Source organism: Idiotropiscis lumnitzeri, chromosome 12 (genome assembly GCF_059441095.1).
Source record: "Idiotropiscis lumnitzeri isolate Australia: NSW breed Sydney's pygmy pipehorse chromosome 12, RoL_Ilum_1.0, whole genome shotgun sequence".
Taxonomy (NCBI): domain Eukaryota; kingdom Metazoa; phylum Chordata; class Actinopteri; order Syngnathiformes; family Syngnathidae; genus Idiotropiscis; species Idiotropiscis lumnitzeri.
Genome location: NC_142402.1, coordinates 20470824 through 20491710, shown reverse-complemented (window position 1 = coordinate 20491710; position 20887 = coordinate 20470824). Strand labels below are relative to the sequence as shown.

The following is a 20887-nucleotide window of genomic DNA, read 5'->3' as shown; positions in this document are numbered from 1 at the left end:
AAGTTGGCCCCTGTGGTGGCGTAACGGCTACCTTGACTTCAGTTTACAACCTTACGGCTTGTTTTATCGCAGTTTTAATTGACATGACATCGTTGCCACCAACATCAACACGACCCCATCCCAAAATCATATTCAGTCGCTAATTTAGGACGCTAACAAATTAATTACGCCGACACGCCACACGTCTCCGGCGTGAGTGGGTCCTACTGGGTATCAGCTACCTATTAGCATTAGCAACATCGCCTCGCAACTCCTACACCTGTTGCCCGGACCGCAAAAGTTCTGGACTTGTATGAACTGTTGGGGGGGAAAAAAGGTTGGTCGACCACTTAAGCTAAACGCTATTTAAGTTAGCATGTAACGGATATTTTATAAATAGTCATAGTAAATTGTAGTGAGAACAATCTGCTCTCAACATTTACTTATGATGATGATATTACTTGAAAATCAAGGCATTGTTTTTTTTTTCTCAGTCAAATCCGAATTGTTCTACGTTGGCGGTTCCACTGCGGTGAACCAACTGAAGACCTTACCTGCATTCCGATGATGGCGTATATGAAGAAAAGCATGGCGATGAGCAGGCAGACGTAAGGTAGTGCCTGTTGGAAACAAAAGTCTACAACTGATTAGATTCTTGACTTTATGTTGGTTTTTTTTGCGTGTATTGCAAGTTTTTCTAATCTTGTGCAGATTACATTCCATTTTGTTAGCTCATTTGTGGCATCGTCCTTGCACTGTGGCTCTAACTACCTTTTTAGTTTTGTGGCGCTTAATATTCGTTCCACTGAGAGTGAAAATCAATTATGGGAACCATTACACTATCAACGCCAACCCTCTAAGAATCATCGATTGAAGAGGCAAAACGTTGAAAATAATCAAGAGAAATAGAGATAGGATAAAGTTAAAATAATTCTGACCTTGAAAGATTGTACAAAGGTCCAGAGCAGAATGCGAATGGTGTAACCCTGCCTCAGCAGCTTGATCAGGCGGGCCGTTCGAAAGAGTTTTAGGAAGCTCATGTTGATGGTGTTCATCGACTGGAACGGAGAAGAGGGAGCCCATAGTAGTTAAATTAAAAAATAATTTCAGCCTTCACAAGAATAACGTAACATATTTGGAGGGTTTCACTTTCACCTGTAAATCCACAACAATCTCAGTGATGCTGCCAAGCACCGTGATGAAGTCAAAAATATTCCACGTATCTCTGAAATAATTCTGCAGGAAATAAAACGAGAATACTTTGCATTTCTTATTAGTTCGGTGAGAATTTTTTGTGTCTTTCTCACCACAAAACCAAACGCCATGATCTTGAGAATGCACTCCAGGGAGAATAGGACGGTGAACGCTGTGTTGAGGTGCTTCAGGACTGTGTCGTAGGCGGTGGGGGCCGAGTGGTACTGAACAAACACACAAAAATGATCATGACAAATTATCAGCATGGCAAATGTCATTATCAAATTCACACAAGCGCGACGTTCGGACCCAATCATACAATTAGAATGGATGTTGCGAGAGTAACAACATAATACATAATTTAATATATACTTCCTTCATTGCCACTGTAATGTTTTGATAGGCGTAATATTGTGTGTCAATATACGCCGGACAAATTTACATTTGTAGAAATAAAAGCCCCCACTTGAATAAATTGAGGTAACATGTGCATATAATGCATAATTTATTTAAAAAAAATAGGATGTAATTTAGTAATAATTATTTTTGAGAAAATGTGTTTACATGAATAAATGGCTCAGATCGAATAATGCCTTTTGTTAAATCTTCAATTTTTATAAATTTTACAATATGATAATAATGCACATCTGCAAATGTGCAGATTTTGATTTGGTATCATAAAAAAACCCTACTAATATATTTAAGTATAAAATATGTTAAATAGTTTAAAAAATTATCTTAATGTACTGGTGCATTATTACAATCAGAATGTATGCGGTTATACACAATATTAGATTACTGATCATTAAGTATTTGTAAAGAAAGTAAAAAAGTCAGAATAATAATTTCTACTGTTAGTGGTACAACCTGTCTAAAATTCTGTGTGCTTTTTACCTTCATCATGAGGACCACCGTGTTGAGGGCGATCATCACCAGTACGGTGTACTCGAAAGATGGCGATGCAACAAAGTGCCACAACTTGTACTGGAAGGTTTGCCTGTTTTGGGGCATGTAGCGCGTCATGGGCTTTGCGCTGATGGTAAAGTCAATGCAGGCTCTCTGAAAGAGACAGAAAAGTAGCTCGTGCTTAAAGCCTGAAGCGTGCTAGCGACAATAAATCTGTTCAATATTTTTGCTCCACATATGGCGATCGGGTGTGTATGGTGGAGTGCAGCACACTTAGTAGTAAGCAGGCTTTTTTCCCCTCACATTTGAATGAATAATCAAGATGTTTAAAATCGTCATGTCATGTGAGGGGGGAATTGACTAGCCTGCACCTCATTTTTCTCCAGACTGCATTCCTGAATCATCTTGTCGCCCTGCTCCTGAAAGGTGATGATGATCAGAGCCACGAAGATGTTGACGAAGAAAAAGGGAAAGACCACAAAGTACACCACGTAGAAAACCGACATCTCCATGCGGTTGCCTCGACTCGGCCCCATGCTCTCTTCCGTCACGTCGGTGGAGTGCTGCAGAACCCTGTCGGTAAGACAAATTCAACTTGGCGCTTTACTCTTCATTTGAATAGTTTATGTCAGAGGTCCCCAACCACCGGCCCGCGGGCTGGTGCAGTACCGGTCCGCGGGTCTCTGGACCTGGCCACGGCACGTTGCACAGATAGAAAAAAAAAAAAACTTTCAGTACTTCTGGTTTATTTGTTATTTGGAGCCAAGGTGGTGGCGTAACTGCTACCCTGACTTCCGTTTTCGAGCTTTATCGTAGTTTTAATTGACATGACACCTTTGCCACCAACATCAACACAACGCCATCCCAAAATCATATTCAGTCGCTAATTTAGGATGCTAACATACCGCTAGTTAATTACGCCGTAATAGTATGACACGGCACAAGTCACTGCCGTTAGTGGCTACTGCTGGCTAGCAGCTAGCTGTTAGCATTAGCAACAAGTGCCAGCTCCCACCAACACCAGATGCCGGTCCACAAAAGTTGTGGACTTGTATAAACCGGTCCGCGGCGGAAATTTGGTTGGGGACAACTGGTTTATGTCGTGCGTGTAGTAGAAAAACACGAACTGAGGCCATCCCTCGCCGGTGGAGACAGTGAAGAGCGTGAGGAGGGCCCAGCAGACGTTGTCGTAGTGGAACTCGTGTCTCTTCCACTCTCTCCTCTTCACCTCCTTCTTGTCCCTGGTGTAGTCGATGTAGTAGCCTCTGTGAGGCAAACGCGTTTACATTCTTTAATGTACAATCACCAGAGATCCAATTCAAGAGGAAATCCCCATTACGGCTGTCCAAAGCCATCCCAGATACCAATCAAAATGACATATTTGTCATGCTCCACTATAAAAATTGAGCGCTAGTGTTTTTGTTTTTGTACTTACTGGCACTCCTTCTCTGTGTTCATGGAGCTGTCGGTGCAGTAGAAGAACTTGCCCTTGAAAAGTTGCACGGCGATGACGGCAAAAATGAACATGAAGAGCTGGTACACGATGAGGATATTGAAGACGTTTTTCAGGGATGTCACCACACAGTCAAACACGGCCTACAAAAAGATAAAACAAAAACGGTTGTGCAAGGACGTCTATGTTTTAAAAGAGCGAATGTGCGCAGATATTTACTTTGAGTTTAGGGAGCCTCTTGATGGTCTTGAGCGGCCGCAGGACTCTCAGAACGCGGAGGGACTTGATGGTCTTGATGTCTCGGCCTTTGTTGTTTCTGTTCAAGATGTGCAAATGTGATTTTGAGGGTCATGTTTGGGCAGTTTTTAACCAATGCACCACAACAAAATGACAACTTAAAAAGTCCAGAAAAAAAATTAAAGACAATGAAGTCCTACACGTTTTTATGTTATGGCTGTTGTGAGTACAAAATACATACAAAGAGGCTCAAAAAGATCATTTGTATCTAAAAACTTAACTTGGAGTTACAATAGGCTTATGCAAAAAAACAACAAAAAAAACAAACAAACAATCTGTGATTTGAAGGCAAATATTATAATAGAAGTGTATTTGCGGGTGCCAAATGGTGATTGAGTGGGGGAACCACTGTATTCTAATTCAAAGTGAAACTGAAGTTTAAAAATGAGATTGGGCTCTAAAAAGTGGCGTAGCTTTTTAAAACATAAACTCAGACACGCAAAATATTGCAGAACAATTGTATGTCTCTCACATTTTAAAAATGTGTTAAAATGTAAAGCAATGGAGCATACCCTACTTTAGATTGTGTGTAATAAAATGGCCAATGTGAAACTTTGGGTTGGCAACAAGAAAACAAAACAAAAAAACAAACAAAAGTGCACCGATTTCAGTAACCACAAAAACGTCAAATCAAAAAACAAGACAATGAAGGTTTAGTGTGACATAATTAAATGTTTACCCCATCACATTCCTGGGTGCCCCCACAGAGACAAAATCCACAGGAACAACAGAGAACAAGAAGGCAGAGGCATAAGGAGAGAGACACTGTGAGCTGGAAGAGTCACAGCTAGAAAGTCACAACAGAGAAATTAACGACAAGAGGCAAAACCGTTCAAAAAGGTTATTTCTTACACTGAGAGACAACAGAAATAATCACTGCAAAATCATGACACAGTACAATTAAACAGAAATATATCGTCTTTTCCTCTCTTATTGAGGCACAATGCAGAGAAAAGACGAGTGCATGGTTATTGAGGACGGGCTGTGAGTCAACGTGTTAGTCACTGGCAGACAGGTGCTTATAACGGTGACTCACGTCAGAGCGAAGGCAATGAGCGCCCCCACCACCACAATGAAGTCCAGGATGTTCCACATGTCTCGGAAGTAGGAGCCGTCGTGCAGGATGAGGCCCTGGTCGATTATCTTCAGTGGACACGCAAACAATTTGAGTCACGTCACCGTGAAGGTTTCGCAGCACCGAATGTGATGTTGTTGTGCGCCTACCTTGATGATCATTTCAAAGGTGAACACCCCGGTGAAGACATAATCAAAATAACGGAGGACCTGATTTCAAAAGCAGAAAGACATTCTTTTGTACAACCAATAGCATTCGTATATGTTGCATCCAGTTAAAGCAGGGGTGAGGCCTCGTCCACCCAGACGGATCTCCATCAAACTACACTCCATCTCGAGGACTTGTTTGCACAAACCCAAGTCCAGCATCCTGAGGCTTTACCCAAAGCGGAAAGCTAGTGAGCGTCACGTGCACTATACAGGAGGAAGGAACAGGCCTCCAATAAAACATCGAGATGATGGCTCCCAGGAACGACCCACTTAGTGAAGGCCTCGGGCAAAAGAAGTCCAGTAAGGAGAAGGAGCCAGATGGACTGTCATGGAAAGAAGCCGCATGTACCGCCAGCCAATTGAAGAAGAGGCTGACATTGAGAAAACATAGCAGCAACTGGAAAAGGCTGGACTGAAACAGCATAAAGGCACAAATTGTGGCAGCACATGAACACAAGAATGTGTGTGCGTACGTGCATGTGTGTAACACCAAATGTGTCACTCACAACAAACACGCTGTTTGTTGATATCACTTTCATTCTCAAAACTTAAACTTGAGACCCTTGTGGATTGTTTTTTGATTTCATCCCACTAATGTCTCAGATAAAGTGCTTCAGCCTATCCCAGATAATTGTGAGGTGGGCTGTACCTTGGACTGGTTGCAAGCCAATTGCAAGGCAGAGCCAAACAATCAATCATTCACAATCAGATTCACACTCCTGGACAAACCAAAAATGACGAATGCTTGGGGAAAACATTCAAGCCCCACAAGAGGGCCAGCATTCAATGGCAGAAACTGTGAGACGGACCCTTGCGTTCATATATCATCCATCATAAACATTTGCACACGATTAGTAAAATTACTGACCTCAAGAATATTTTTGTACCTTGTTTCTTTCGGAACTGGTGCACACGGGGTCCTCCGCTGCCAGCGCAATGCTGCTCGCCACAATCACAAGGAGGATGGTCATCTCGAAGTAGCGTATGTTGACAATGTAGTGGCAGATCCTTCTGATCCTAAGGATCAAAGATGGGTAGAAGAAACAGTTTTGATTCACGTCGCAAAAGTACCGTAGTAGGACTTTTGATCGTCTTACGGGTTGGAGGCTTTGAAGAGGAACATGCTGCCTGGAGCAACAGTTTTGGGAGCAATAGGAGGTTCCTCTTCCTCGGTGTCGTCCTCTCTGTCTCTTTGTTCAGAATGGTAGGCTTCCAGTTCTTTACTGTTCACTACAAGGCAGAAGGTTTTAGTGGGAATTGGTGTACGAGAGGTCTGAGAATGTCAGAGACCACCTGTCATGGGCGTCAGCTCCAGCAGCGGTTGTGCGGACATCTCAATGGCTACGCAACCTTCTGGATTGGACTTGACACGATGAAGAGAGCCCGCGCGTTTCTCGGCTTCTACGGTGCACACGGGGTACTCCGTGGCCTCCAGAGCCATCGCCGCAGAGGTGGTCGGACACTCCAGAAGCCGTTCGCACTGAGGAGGCTCGGGAATGTCAGACATCCTGAGGCAAAAGACAAAAACAAGGTGGAACAGATATGATCCAAAGAACTCTTGAAAACCCTACACCAGAGTTGTCCAACTCTGGTCCTCAAGGGCCGCTTTCAAGCATTTAGATGATCACACCTGATGAGCTTAGCAGCCAGCTGATGAAAGATGTTTACAGTTTGGAATACAGTTTCTTGCCAATCAAATAGAAGCTCAAGGGAGTAGCACCCCAGTAACAAGAGCCTTTAAAGGTAATCCTTTACCTTCCATCTTCTCCAATGTCTGCATACGGGTTGACGATACACAATCCAGATTCATCCTGAAGTTGGCCTTCTGCCTCAGCTTTCTCCTCATGCTCCTCCCTCTCATCCAAGATCCTCCTTTCTTGGCTTTGTGAGCGCTTGACCAACGATGCATCATGTGGTGTCTGTGCACAGTCCAGGCTCTTGGCCTCAGCACGAGCCTCTCGGTGACGGTGGCGTCTGTGTCTGGCCCCTTCCTCTGGGGCCTGACCTGGTCTGAACTTGCGGGCCATTCTGTGCCGACCCCCGCCTGTAGTTCGGTGGTTAGTACCCCCCATTTTCTCCTCAGAGAGGTTGACCAAAGGCTCGGCCGCAGGGGGTTCAGGTATGGGGATAGTTATGGACATTGGCGGCTCGGGTAAGGGCATCCCTACGGACACGGGGGACTCGGGCAGGTGCGCCGGGCTGGCTTCTGCGGACAGTGCAGGCACATGGTGGGCACTGGGGGTCTCAACGGTGTCTTCGGCCGGGCTGCTGAAGAGCTCCTCCCTGCTCGCCATCTGACGGCGTTTGCGCAGCTGATTGGCCCGCTGCTCCCACACGGACATATTGACTTTTCGCCGCCTCTCGCGGCGGTTGGCAAAGGCGTTAGAGCTGTTGAGGGGCTGCTCATCAGCGGCCGCCATCGCTCCGTCGGGATCATCAGGAAAGGTAGGTCGACCTCGATGGATGGCACGTTTCCTGTATAGGTAGGGTCTTCTTCTGCCACTAAATAGGACAACACACAATATCAATACTTGGCAGCAAAAAAACACAAATTTTAAGAACTAGTTTGACATTTTGGACATTTGAGTGAGAGGACTAATTCTTATCAAGGATCTACTGAAACTATAATGCTTAAATTTAATGTAGCTTAGCCAAGCATAGCATATACAGTTGTAAAGAGAAACAGCTAGCCAACTTCTGCCCAAAGGTTAATGTTAGGCGCTAGCCAGTGGTGGGCGGTCAAGACCTTCAAGGCCTTCTCTGCTGGCCTAACATAATCAAGAAAAAATGATCATATTCTTCACACGTGTTGTATTTTTAGGTGAGAATTTTTATCTAATCAGAATTAAGCTAGTTCGTGTTGCCAGGCAGATTTCACAATACCAGTAACTCGTACTATTCGTCCGAGGCCTTCAGATACAATCGTGTGGGCGTCTGTTTGATGTCTCAAGGGAGCTTTTACCATTGATTGACAGTTGCGATAACCAATCAGATCACGAGTTGATGACAGGAAGGCCTTCTCGCTGGCCTTACGCTGAAGGTGATGAACGCGTTTTGTGATTGGATATTCACTCGTGTGGGGGCCGCGCTGTGCGGAATCAACACAACTGGCGACTGTTTGAAAATCTAAAGTATATTCTTGCTTTTTTAAACTACAAAGGCCGAAGGAGGGAAAAGTGTGGATTTAATTGCAGATACACTTGCAAGGCCATTTTCAAGATGGACCTTTCGAGAGGAGGTCGGTCGTCTATTTCTAAATAAATGATGGTATTATTAGGGGGATTTATTCAAGTAGGACGAAGAAGGACTTCACTGAAGGCCCAGGTGTGAAATGCACGGCCCACCATTGGTGCCAGCTAATATTAAATGACTTCCTTAATTCACTATTGCGGACTCCTTAAGCAAAACCCACTTTGCCGTTTTGATTTGGACTGAATGAGTGAAGTCCCGCTAGTTGTTTCCCAGTGCAAAGCTAACAGATTTAAGTTCTACTTGTGACTATTCACTAAATGCAAGCACAAAAGGTCAAACTACTACTTCAGTGGTGGAAAACAACATTCAGACTTAATATTCATGTAGCATACCAGATATGCAAGAAAAACAAACAAACCAAAAAAAATTAAAAAATGCTGGAACAACTGAAACTTGCCAGAAAAGATTGAACCTTTTCCATGACTCTAAAAGTGTAATGGGGAAAAATAGGTGAAATAGTCCAAGCTAAAGAAATAAAGGCATCCAAAAAAAGAAGAAAACATGAGGTTACCTGAGAGATAATAAGTGAAAAAACCCACAAGACCACAAAAGGGAAAGTGCAGGATTAACACAAAAGCAGAGTGTCAAATCGAAAGAACAGAATCTCAACAAGTCTTTCAGGGAGACATTTCCAAAGAGGAAGACAGACGCATACAATTTTACTTACTGTTATTCGGATTCTGTTGTTGTCCATGTAATAAATGAGTGATGATTTGAAAACAAGACATTAGTTTTACAACATAGACAGAACAGCGGTGACACAGTCCAAAATGTGCAAGTTGCAAGTTTACACGGATTTTACTACAGCAAATTTATGCGCTTTAAATAATCGGAGCAACTAAATAAAAATGATGTCTCAAGTGGACGCAATGTCATTTTGGCCAGTGCCACTTTACAACAGGCATAAAACAAGACATGATGGAACAGCAAAACACATTAAAACACTGCAAAATTATCTCGATATTACATCCAACAGACAAATGACACACCCTTAAAATTGCTGGGTTGAATACAACCCAATGTGGGTTGAAAAAAAAATTAAATGGGCAGTTTTAGGGGTGCCGTCTATGCACAAATACGTACTTATAATTTATTTGCAACAAATTTGGAATATTTGAATTATATCCAAAAATAGGCCCTTTAAAAGAGGAGAATTTGGGATACAGTGCAACAATCAATATGCAGAGACTTAAATGCAAGTTAAATTAAAATCTAGATTAAATTAATGAAAAGAAAATTTTTATTTATTTTTTTATTCACCCAAATAATTGGTGCTAATTTGTGAATTACTACATTAAAAGCATGCAAAATTAATTTGCACAGCCTTTAAGCAAGCCATGTCCATGCTTGGATGAGATATTGTTTCATTTCTTGCTTTTTTTTTTTGTTTGTTTGTTTTTATCATGGTGCTTTTCTGCTGTGACGCTGCAGTCCTTAATGGGATATCTACCTTCCAAAGTGTGTCTTCTCCCACTAGAGCCTCACAGAACCGACTAAATACCTGCAGTGTGACTCGCTAAAAGTTCATGACCGATCTCAGAGCAAAACAATCTTCAGAGGTCATTACACATACTGTACAGAACCACATTATTATTCCTGAAACCCGTTCAATGATCATATTCTGTTTGAATTCATTGGACTCTAGTGTTACATCATTATGTTTAGGATTCATTTGCAACATAAAGCAGAAGGGCACACAAGTGCATTTTTTTTCAGCAATTTTCTCATCCGGGCATGAGCATATGTTTATGTTAACCCTTAACTTACTCAGATATTAAGCCATCTCTGCCTCTGGCATACCGTTGGTTGAAGAACTCTTCCTCTTCCTCTTCATCCTAGCAAAGTGAATAGGTACGGCGTTTGGTTTAAAGGGGAAGTCAACCCAAAACGTTTTCTTGACAAGAATCTCTTCCATTCGAGCTCACTCGTCAAAACATGGCATTTGCGTAGTGCTTCTCAAATAGTGGGGCGGGCGTGGTGCGAACGTGTGGAATATAATTTTTTTCCGCCGTACTACAATAAAGTGTAATTGCACATCCACTCCAGTAGTTGGCAGTGACGCTCTCACTGCTCATCGTGTGCCGCGAGTCTGAACTCGACAGTGTAGATTTGTTTTGCAACAAAAATGCTATTATTTAGAGTTGCGTTGGAGAGTGGGTGGTAGGCCGGGATCGCTAATTGTTTTTGTCTTGCTTAGGGGGGCGTAACAGAAAATAATTGAGAAGCACTATGGTTTGCGAAATATGAGTTAAGCAGCAAAATCCAAACTTTTTTATCCATGTCAGGGGGCGGCCATTTTGTCACTCCTGACTACACGGCCAATCATGCCACAGCTTCAGAAAACAGGTGAGCCTTGATCGGTGGTTACCTGAGCCCCTGTGATGTCATTTCCAGTCGATAGAAGTGACAAAATGGCCGCCCCCTGAGATGGCAAAAAAAATGGCGGATTTTGCAGCTGAACTTATAGACGGAAAAATGCAATTTTAATCAGAATGACCTTTTTAGACTAGCAAAGGTGCATAGAACATTTTATTGGAAAGATTTTTGGGGGGTTGATTTCCCCCGTAAGTGACACATTGAGTTGCATTTTAGGTAGAAGCGGAATTCACAGGGGAAATTAAAGAACAGTAAAATGCGGCGATGCGCAGCTCAAGATCAAACCTTTGTCAGTTCCTGTGCATTGGCCAGATTATCCACAGCGATGGCCAAAAAGACGTTCAGGAGTGTGTCTGACAGAGAGACCGTTAAGAACAGATTTGCAATATACACGTATGTTGTCTTTAACTGTGTTTCTGGTTAGATAAAAACATTTTTGATTTTCTAGTTTGTTTGCTGAATTATTTGTCCAGCCCCGCAATTCCAAAGCGTGTTATTGCTTTTCTCAATGCAAACACTTAATCGCATCAGGAAAATGTGACTTTTTCCTGCCACAAAACCAAAGGTGAAGCAATCATGCGTGAAAGATGGCAGAATATTGCTGGAAAATCACAGCAGCAAGTATAGCGATGATGTCATTTGCTTCTCACAAACCACTTTTTGCATTTACTGTCCATAAGAATCGGACAATTCCCGGCTTGAGAACATTCAAACCGAGCTCTTTGCGTTATCGCGTGCCATCAAGGATACAGTTTCCAAACAGGGTGAGCACGATGAAGTAGATGGACGACCACATGCCGTACTGCACGCCTCCCTGCGAGCGAATCCCGTTGTACATCACTTCATTCCAGTCCTCACCCGTCAATATCTGCAAGTTGACAAGCAGACTATTTAGCTCCAAGAAATACAAGGGCTAATTGGTCTCCAGTGGCCTTCTCAGCTGGCCTGACATAATCAAGAAAAAAATGAGCATATTCTTCACATTGATGCCATATTATATCCTTGTGTTGTATTTTTAGTGAGAGTTTTTATCCAATCAGAATTCCGCTAGCTCGTGTTGCCGGGCAGATTTTATAATACCAGTAGCACGCACTATTCGTCCGAGGCCTTCAGATATAATCGTGCGGGCGTTTTGCTGAATGTTGACCATGATTGAAGAACCTATAAATAGTAAAATACTTAACACACAATTTCATGAGATCTTTTGTCGAATTGCGAGCAAAACAGGAGGAATTTTTGATAGAGATCAGATGTCAGCTGTACCTAATGTTGTGACTGGCAACTCGAGTGGATTTGCAAAACAAATCGTAACAAGTAAACGTAACGTTTTTTTTAATGAAGCTTCGTTTGTGTTTGTGGCAGCGCTGACGTGGATTTGGTTCATGTTCATGATGTTGAAGCGCGCATATGTGTGCACGAACGTGTGGGCGGGCGGCGGAGGCGAGGTGGGCGAGCGAGCGAGCACTTTTTTTTTAATCTGCGCCCGGGGTGAGACATCTCCCAGGGTGCAATGTGTCACGGAGGCAGAATGGGGGGAGGAGGATGGGGACCAAACCTGAAACACTGTCATGATCGCAGCTGGAAACGTGTCAAAGTTGGTGGGAGTGTAATCTTCAAAGATGAACCTTGAGGGGAGGAAGACGGAGAATCAAAGCGTGAGGTCAGATATGACCAAGGAGGCGGAAGATGCTCTGCTATTTTGGTTTCCTCTGTGCGTTCATCACACGCTGTGTCATGAAGAATGTCAATGAAGCTTTTCCACTACACAGTAACGTCTCAGCTCTACTCGTCAAGGTTTGAGGCAGTCCACTTCAAAATACAAAAAAAAGAAAACGCCTGAATTTTGTGTTTAGTGAGGCTGCATGTGCTCGATCTGGATGGGCAATTTTAATGTTGGAGTGGGCATATTTTTTTCTTCAGCGCCACTGGGAGGGGGGCAATCATAAAATGATTTTTATTTCCCCGAGTGGAGAGCTCTCATGCAAAAAAACACCATTCAAGGATGGCACAAAACTGCTGAACATCAAACCAACATTAAATGCAAGAAGTCATTTTGTGTATTTTCTCCACCCAAAAATCAAAATTGTAATATTATTGATGTTCAGCGATTCTCCTGCATGTCACAACAAATCCACCCAAAATGAGTAGGCCGACTCACATTGCAGTACAGGGCAGTAGAAGATCTGGTCCAAGCACTACGAAGCCATGTCTGCCATCTAGTGGCGAATGCTGATATTACAACCTAAAACTATAACAGTGGAACCCCAACTCTTCACGGGCGGTGGGCTCAGGAGTAGCAAAAATCTGTGTATACTTAATAATCATTCGTGAGTAGAAAAGATGTTCTGACCAACACGGCAACATAATTACTGCATATACAGGTACTTGAAACAGGACGATATCAAACAACCTTGGATAATGGAGCAGTCTGTTCCGATTAATTCCCATAACTGTGCAGGGTTGTCAATCGTACTCTCGAACGTAAAACTGATGAATCACACTTGGAATACAGAACAACACCAACCGAATGTGTGGAGATAAGAGGATACAATTGCAGTGGAAAAGGGGCATTGTTAGCGCTAAGCTAGGACCGCCACGGCCTACCGTCCTCCGAAAAGTTGCATCCCCAGCAGAGCAAACACCACAATAAAGAGGAAGAGCAGGAAAAGCAGACTGATGATGGACTTCATGGAGCTCATGAGCGACACAACCAAATTCCTGAGAGAAGCCCAGTATCTGACAAAGAGGGAAAAAAAATGAAAAGCACGGTACAAATAGTTGAGAGGGAGGGTGTCGGTGTCCCGCTTACTTGGTGATCTTGAAAATTCTCAGAAGTCTCAGCGCCCTCAGCACGCTGATGCCAAACGACATACCGGGCCGGAAGAAGCCATAAACCACCTCGAAGATGCTGCCCACAATAACCTGCCCAAAAAAAAAAAATCCGTCTTTGCACCAAAATTAAACATGATAATAATGAAATACATCGATGCATATTTTATTGATTATATGATTTTTTTTTTGACTCGTCGTTACATTCCTAATGATCCTTGGTGCACTGAGACGAAAGAATGTCATAGGCATCATCACAAATCACAGATCACGTCAGGCCACTCACGCCACAGTCGAAGCAGTTGAAAGACGAATGGAAGTAGAGACGGAAACCCAAACCGTACATCTTCAGGAACATCTCGGCTAGGAACAGCCCCAGGAACACAAACTCTGCATAGTCTTGGGAGAAGAAAACAAAACTAAACATCCATCAGCTCCGACGAGATGTTACGTGCGTGGTGACCCACAGAGGAAGATGGTGAGCCAGTCGGGTTGGTTGTGGTGCACGATGGCCACGCAGATGGTGTTGAGGGCCACCAGGCTGAGCACCATCAGATAGAACGTGTCCGTCTTCACCATGCGGCGGATGGAGATGCGCAACATGCGCTCTTTGCGCCGCAGGTAGGCGGCCGGCCCGCGTCGACCGCTGCGGAAGTTCATTCTGGAGCGGGACATGCCTGACAGACAAAAATGGGGGGAAAGTCAAAATGTCCTTTTGAGCAAATTAACGTAAAAGACGGTGAGTTAGAAGGCAAATAAAAGGCTCACTGGCAGTGGACATGTCGGCGTACTTGTCGTCGCCCGGGGCTCCTCGACGTGCGCCCGTCTTCTTACTCGCTCTCTTCAACACTTTTGACGCGAAAACTCAGTTAAATGTACTTTTCAGTTTTTCCATTTCAGAAAATTAGGCACTCCAATCTCCTCAACTTATGTGGATCACAGACGTAACGAAATTCAGGCTGTTCCATTTTCACAATCACAAATCTTCATGCATGCGCTCATCAATTCATTTCAAAAATGAAATTAGATACATCCGAAAAACAAAAAACGAAAAAAAAAAGAGTCCTTACCATCTAGTGCCGATCTCCCCGAATTCTTGTTCTCCTCTGCAAGCATTACCTCCTCTGTAAAGACAGAAAAAAAAGGTTTGAAAAGTATCTCCACAAATCATGTCCGGGGGCTGTTTATTCGCTCGACTGCAGATGGCGGGAAGGCGTCTAGCAGGAGTTTAAAACCACAAAAAAAAAGTGTTTTGGAGAAAAGAAGAGAAGCAATGCGAAACCCGGTAGACCGCGTGGAACAAATCAATAGCGTAGCTTCTCGCAATCCGACGTTATGGGATGATCACGTGTCGGAACGCTAATCGATGATCTTTTTTAATATTGCGCAAAGGTTCTAGGGGTTTACGACATGCAATAAGACTCGACGCTTTAAGGCTTTGCGGGCCTCAGAAGGTGCTGCTGTTTTGGTTAGCACCAGAGTTCAACTGCGCTGACAATGACGACATACTTGCCATCTAGTGGTGATTGTTGCTATTACAACTTAAAACTGAAGTTGACATCTGCATTTTGGCACCCGTGAATTTGCATATTTGCAGATTTATTCTCTTCATTTTCTTCTTTCAATTTCTTTCAGATTTTAGTTCCCCCCCCCCATTTTTTGGGGCCACTCAGAGTGTCTTCACCCCTTTCAAGAAGATGCCGTCGTCCCCGCCCATCGGCACGTAACAATTCACTCCCAGTGCTAGTCATTAGAATCATTACCCGTTTTTTTTTTCGTTTTTTTTCCCTCCTGCGCCTGGGAGCCATTCATTTGCAAAAGCTGCACCCGGTGACTAATTGGGGCAAGTGCCTATTAGTCTATTTGAGGAAATACGGTACACGTTAAGTGGCCGGTTTCGATTTTGGGAGTGCTGATGTAAACGCTCAGAGGCCCGTGTGACCTCCTTGAGAGAAGGAGCTCTTGTTCCCTCCTCAGTGCTCGCAATATCTTTCACACTCACCTACACCAACAAGCGCGCAATTCACATCCATACGAGCGCACACATTTACTGTAAACCAGTGAGTCACTATCACCTTTTTCTCACCCTCTACTTGCGTGGGAGATGGCCAGTGCAGACGGCGTGATTGCGCTTGTGCGCGCAGCCCTACAGCACAGACGTCCGCGATATCAAAAAATGACGTCGGGCGATTTTTTAGCTCAAGTGAAAATGGCGGATGCGGTTCCAGTTGCGCATGGCGGAGTGTTGCAGTACCTGCCCTGTCTATCCAGGCGCGGTAGCCGTTGAGTTCGCGCTCCACCTGCTGCTGCCGCCGCAGCTTCATGAAGGCTCGCCTGTTCTCCACTCGCTCCCTCTCCTTGGCAAACTCACTTAGGTGGGATGGATTTCAAATTAAAAAAAAAGAAAGAAAAACAATACGAATCTACGAGAGTGGAGAAAAACCTTTTCCTGACACGCACTCACCCAGAAAGGACTCCCAGCACCAGGTTGAGCACAAAGAAGGAGCCAATGATGATGAGTGGGATGAAGTACATCCAGTTCCACGTGGGGCCCAAAGCATCATTCGTCTGAAATGACATTTGTCATCATTTCCAAATATGAAGGAGGACATTGTTGACTTTGGACACTTACGTTGTAGAGAACCGCCGTCCATCCCTCCATGGTGATGCACTGGAAGACGGTGAGGACGGCGAAAAGGATGTTGTCAAACTGCGTGATGCCGTCATTGGGGCCGATCCACGTGTCGTTGCAGTCGTAGCTCTCCGGGCACTTGCGCACGCCACACGCAAACGCCAACTCGGACGAGTCCACCGTTTCGTTGTCTAGACAAAAATTAGCACCTGAGTGTTGGGAAACTAGATGAACTGGGACACACGTGAGGAGGGCACAAACTGTCATGTTGCATGCGCTATCCAATCACGCCTCAAACATGCCAGTCATGTTCCGCCATCTGTCGAGTGTCACCGAGAAGCCACTCCACTCTTGGGACGCTGCAGGAGACCCTGCGCTGTTGTGAATGTCGCCTAGGCTGCAACGGTATGATGTCAGTCTGTCTTGGGTTCCTGTTAGAATTTCAGGACGACCCACGTGGGCCCAGCGCGTCCCTCGTTGACAACAGCCAATCAGCGTTGAGAACATAAATTCCACATCACAAGCAGTCATTGAGGTCTATTGGACTGAAAGTTTTCTTTTATTTATCTAGCTGTGTTTTTTGGTTGACTTGGACCGATAGGATATCATTTGGATATCAACCCAATCGTGATACTCACTTGGTATCGATATTAATGCTATTTGGATAGCGACCTGATAGTGATACTGATCTGATATTGATATCGCTATTTGGATCGATCCACCCATCTCTAATACTAACAAAAATTGACAATTCCAAAAAAAAAATAAAAAAAGTCTCCTGTATTTACTTGTCTGTAGGCCACAGTGAGGCAATCGATTTTCTGTTTCCCAAAATAGCACAGGAAACTGCAAAAAACATGCTGCTGTGAACCAACAGGAAGGAGAATGAATCTCCTGTCTTTACTTCTTGACGATAAGGAAAGCATTTTAAGAAAATTGCCTCCAGCTCACTCCCAAACCAAACGAGGACAAGCGCCCCAGAAAATGGATAGATAGTTCATCTCATAGCTGAAATGTTCAAATAGCACATTCACGGTCCGCTTTCAAACTCAAGTGCAGCTCGACAATGAACCAGCAGTTAATTAATCAGAGCTGCAAAAACGGACCGTGGGATGTAAAGACATGATCAAAACACTTTGGCTAATGTGTGGACACGTGCCACTATCGAAACAACACGTGCACGCCCACCAGCATCTAAAATGTTCTCTGCTGACACGTAACCATCGTGATGTAACCCGCAGGCCACATCATTAGGTACACCTGCAGAGTTTCAGGAGTGCCAACGCGAGGGGCGGGTACCGAGGATGTCGACAGATGGCAGGCAGGTGTGGTGAAGCTTGCCGCTGTAGAACTCCAGGCCGATGATGGCAAACATGAGGATGGCGAAGAAGAGGAGCAGGCCGATCTGCAGCAGAGGGATCATGGCCTTCATGATGGACTTGAGCACGATCTGCAGGCCTGAGCGGGAACGCAGGAAGTCATGGTTTAAACTAGCACAGCTCTGGTCATTAACAATCACCTGAAGTGCTTTTGAGGGCATGCAGTCATCGGCAAATTTTTTTTTTACATTTTATCTCCTTGAATTATATTAGAATGCCACATAAAGTCCCCCGCCCATCCAACTCATCAAATAAAGTTTTTACATTTTAAAGTCTGCTTTCCGATCCAAATTACAAACGTTTACGCCTCAGTCAGTCCCTCATTGTTATGAAGCCGTTTTAAACGGTTGTAATTGACTCACTGGGGATGCCGGAGACCAGCTTGAGGGGTCTCAAGACTCGCACGGCCCTCAGAGTGCGAAGGTCCACCGGGATGTTCATGTGGGCTCCTGCCGTTGCCAGGATCCTGATGGACGGACGAGAAAGTCACATTCTCACTTGTTCGTATGCGACCGGGACAAAAAGTTCCGGCGAGGTGGACTTCAATTTTTTGTCCGTGGCATCTGACACACTTCTAAGCCCAAAATCGCCAAAAGAAAGAGGCGGAAGTCCTGAGATGAATGATGAAGGCTTCCTCTTACGGGAAAAAGCTCAGCCGCCTTTTTCACATGACACAAGCCAAGTGTGGAGCGGGTGGATGGCGCTCGGGCACGCCGAGAGACTATATACATTTATTTTTTCCAAAACAAAGAATATACTGTACATTTGTAGAACATAAACCTAGCGGGCATTGCAATCGTCGCATCTCCACACCTACACACAACAAGCAACACTTGAGGCATAATGTATGAAATGTTTGTCGACATCTGCTTTTTAAATACTTGAGCCATGAACACGGCAAGTGTGCGATATTAAATAAAATATATTTTCGGCATATTATGCTAATTAGTGTTTTTTTTCCCCTCTTCCTATATTTGTGAGTCACAAGGCCCGAACGATGACATGTTATCGGACGAGCCCCTTTTACCCGTCAGTGTGTGTGTGTGTGTGTGTGTTTGAGGATAGAAGGCGTCACATGGCAGCGACTCAAGCGCAGGCCCACGCAGAAGCTCCCCGGTAAGCTGTAGGAGCGAGGAGAGTGAGATCACGAGTGTGTGTGAGCGTGTGCGAGTGTGCGGCAGTGGCGAGAGGCACCCGGAGGGAGCAGCAAAGTGGGATTGTGTGGAAATAGCCTTCACTCCAAACACAACGGCCGCAAAAGGCAGCGGGGCAGGGTCGCCACTTCAAGGCCGCGACGAGTTGGGTCGAATGTTTTGCTCATCTTATTTTCCGATATAAGAAATGGCTAAGAGTGGTGATGCAGTACTTTTGTGCACCACTAGACAATATCGTGTGAGTGTCAATTCATTTAAATTCAAAAGTACTTGATATGGAATTCCACAGGGTTCATTTCAAAGTCCCATTTCAGACAATTCGATTGTTTGTTTTAAAGTGTTTAAAGAAAGTGGAGTTGAATTGAGTTCAGTCACGTCAACACAATCTAACGTTAAAGTTTAGATTTAATTTCACTTGATTTGGGGATGGAGTTGGGCATCATTGGTAAGAAGTAAAGTGGTCGAGGGCCTCAGTATGTGTGGCCTCTAAAAACTGCCCGAACCCAGGAAATGAAGTCCAGATGTTGCATACTTTTTGCACCTCTGGTTATTTGAGACCTCAGGGACTTCTGCTAGCTAGCTAGCCCCTTTTACATCCGCATCTCAGGTATGAGACGCAGATATGGTGTCCCACATTTTTCCCCCATTTTTAAATCTGAAAGATTGGCGAAGGTCTTTGCTCGACATGGTGTTTTTTTTTTTTTTCATATTCCAACGTGAGTGAGTTAAGCGAGAGGCTGACGTCCTCATTGTGTACATGAAGCACTGTTGCAAACCGGCGGAATTAATGACATGCAGCCTCTCCCACACACCTCCACCTACACTCCCGCCGCCGCCAGCAGTTGCCATTTGAGCACAGCTCAGCGGATGTGCGTCGGCCTCCTGCGTGGACACATTAGTGGCTTTCATGCCAGTTAACGAACACCAACTCGTTCAAATGATGATTTGGGATGGCGATGATGTCACCTTCAACATTATCTGAAACTTTAATATGCAAAAGTGTCAAATTGGGATTGTGATGTATTATTCGAGGCTTTTTGGTTTTATTTGAAATCTCTGTCAAAGATAATGTCGCCCGCAAAACATGCTAATGCTAACTGTAACTGCGTAATCGCAACAGATCAGTTGTGTTGAATCTGAAACTGACTTTCATCATCAAAGACACACAAGACACGGCCTATTTTTGGTCTGTAGCGCAAATAAATAAAGTCTGCCGTTTAAATGTGCCACAAGAGGGCAATTGCGGCGCTAAATGTAGCAAGCTAGCTAACAAATTCGATGGCAACAAATGACCACGAGTCACACGGGCGCCATTTTACTGATGACCGAAGACATCGGTGCCGTCCTGTGGCGATGAGTTTGCAACCGTACGACACTTCCCCAATTCAATCAGCCGACAGGTTCCTCCTTCACTGCCATGTGTTCCTCATCCCTCAGAAGAAGACATTTTTTTAATTGAGCCGCGTGTCCCAACAGATTGGCTCGTAGCGATTCATTAATACCAAATGGAAATGGACGCCGGCAGCGCTGGCCCAGTGGCCTCGATCGGATTCCCACGCGGCCTCCGTGACACATGTGCACGCTTTCTTTTAAGTCTGACTGACTTGTCATGCCACTTACTTGACTGCATGTCTGAAGTGTGTGTGTGTGTGTGACAGATAGACAGAGAAGCAGACGCGCCGAGAGATAAATGTGTCAGATGGCAGGCAGAAAACCAGGCCGTCCGTCACCCAATGTGGTTTAAATTAAGCAACAAGATCGACGCGTTGCGCTAAATACTCAAAAGTTACCCGTGCACGAATTCCATTCACGCTTTTACAAAAATATCGACACTGTCAATTGTGAAAAAAATAAAAATAAAAATATCAGGAGAACTTAGGGCCCTATTTTTGTTCCCACCATAAATCGAGTGCTAAACGTGCGCATGTGTGGAGATTTGTGCAACGTTAAAAGCGGGTGAAGTGACTTCATGATCGTTCCGTTTGTGGCAAGGTCCAATTTGCGGATTTGAGATCACGAATACTGAACCGCTTTAATTTTTACGATTGTTGGCTCAACAGTTTACAGAGCAGATCAGACGACGGCAAAGGAGAGAAAATGTTCAAATCGGGCCTGATTGTCGGCACGAGTGTACCCCGCTTGAGATGCCAAA

The 20887-nt window shown here is 44.4% G+C and overlaps 1 protein-coding gene and 1 long non-coding RNA gene across 3 annotated transcripts in view; one reads left to right on the top strand and one right to left on the bottom strand.

Moving 5' to 3' along the window:
- cacna1eb (calcium voltage-gated channel subunit alpha1 Eb) overlaps window positions 1-20887 on the bottom strand; it is a 41685-nt gene that overhangs the window by 8859 nt on the left and 11939 nt on the right. For both annotated transcript variants that reach the window (XM_088311601.1, XM_088311602.1), the window contains exons 6-35: window positions 17944-18047; window positions 17502-17660; window positions 16203-16393; window positions 16035-16138; window positions 15825-15940; window positions 14641-14694; window positions 14339-14419; window positions 14038-14247; window positions 13857-13969; window positions 13551-13663; window positions 13346-13477; window positions 12297-12366; window positions 11492-11609; window positions 11027-11094; window positions 10133-10200; window positions 6869-7615; window positions 6407-6621; window positions 6211-6343; window positions 6001-6130; window positions 5054-5113; window positions 4866-4972; window positions 3752-3848; window positions 3515-3675; window positions 3207-3344; window positions 2451-2652; window positions 2068-2232; window positions 1287-1397; window positions 1135-1215; window positions 918-1037; window positions 534-599 (exon numbers count right to left, since the gene is read on the bottom strand). In XM_088311601.1, the coding sequence (XP_088167727.1) occupies window positions 534-599; window positions 918-1037; window positions 1135-1215; window positions 1287-1397; window positions 2068-2232; window positions 2451-2652; window positions 3207-3344; window positions 3515-3675; window positions 3752-3848; window positions 4866-4972; window positions 5054-5113; window positions 6001-6130; window positions 6211-6343; window positions 6407-6621; window positions 6869-7615; window positions 10133-10200; window positions 11027-11094; window positions 11492-11609; window positions 12297-12366; window positions 13346-13477; window positions 13551-13663; window positions 13857-13969; window positions 14038-14247; window positions 14339-14419; window positions 14641-14694; window positions 15825-15940; window positions 16035-16138; window positions 16203-16393; window positions 17502-17660; window positions 17944-18047 (4234 nt within the window). The remainder of the gene's footprint in view (window positions 1-533; window positions 600-917; window positions 1038-1134; window positions 1216-1286; window positions 1398-2067; window positions 2233-2450; window positions 2653-3206; window positions 3345-3514; window positions 3676-3751; window positions 3849-4865; window positions 4973-5053; window positions 5114-6000; window positions 6131-6210; window positions 6344-6406; window positions 6622-6868; window positions 7616-10132; window positions 10201-11026; window positions 11095-11491; window positions 11610-12296; window positions 12367-13345; window positions 13478-13550; window positions 13664-13856; window positions 13970-14037; window positions 14248-14338; window positions 14420-14640; window positions 14695-15824; window positions 15941-16034; window positions 16139-16202; window positions 16394-17501; window positions 17661-17943; window positions 18048-20887) is intronic.
- On the top strand, window positions 64-2652 carry LOC148326439 (uncharacterized). The gene is made up of 3 exons (XR_015846201.1): window positions 64-316; window positions 474-592; window positions 2466-2652. It is a non-coding gene; the product is annotated as an uncharacterized LOC148326439 (long non-coding RNA).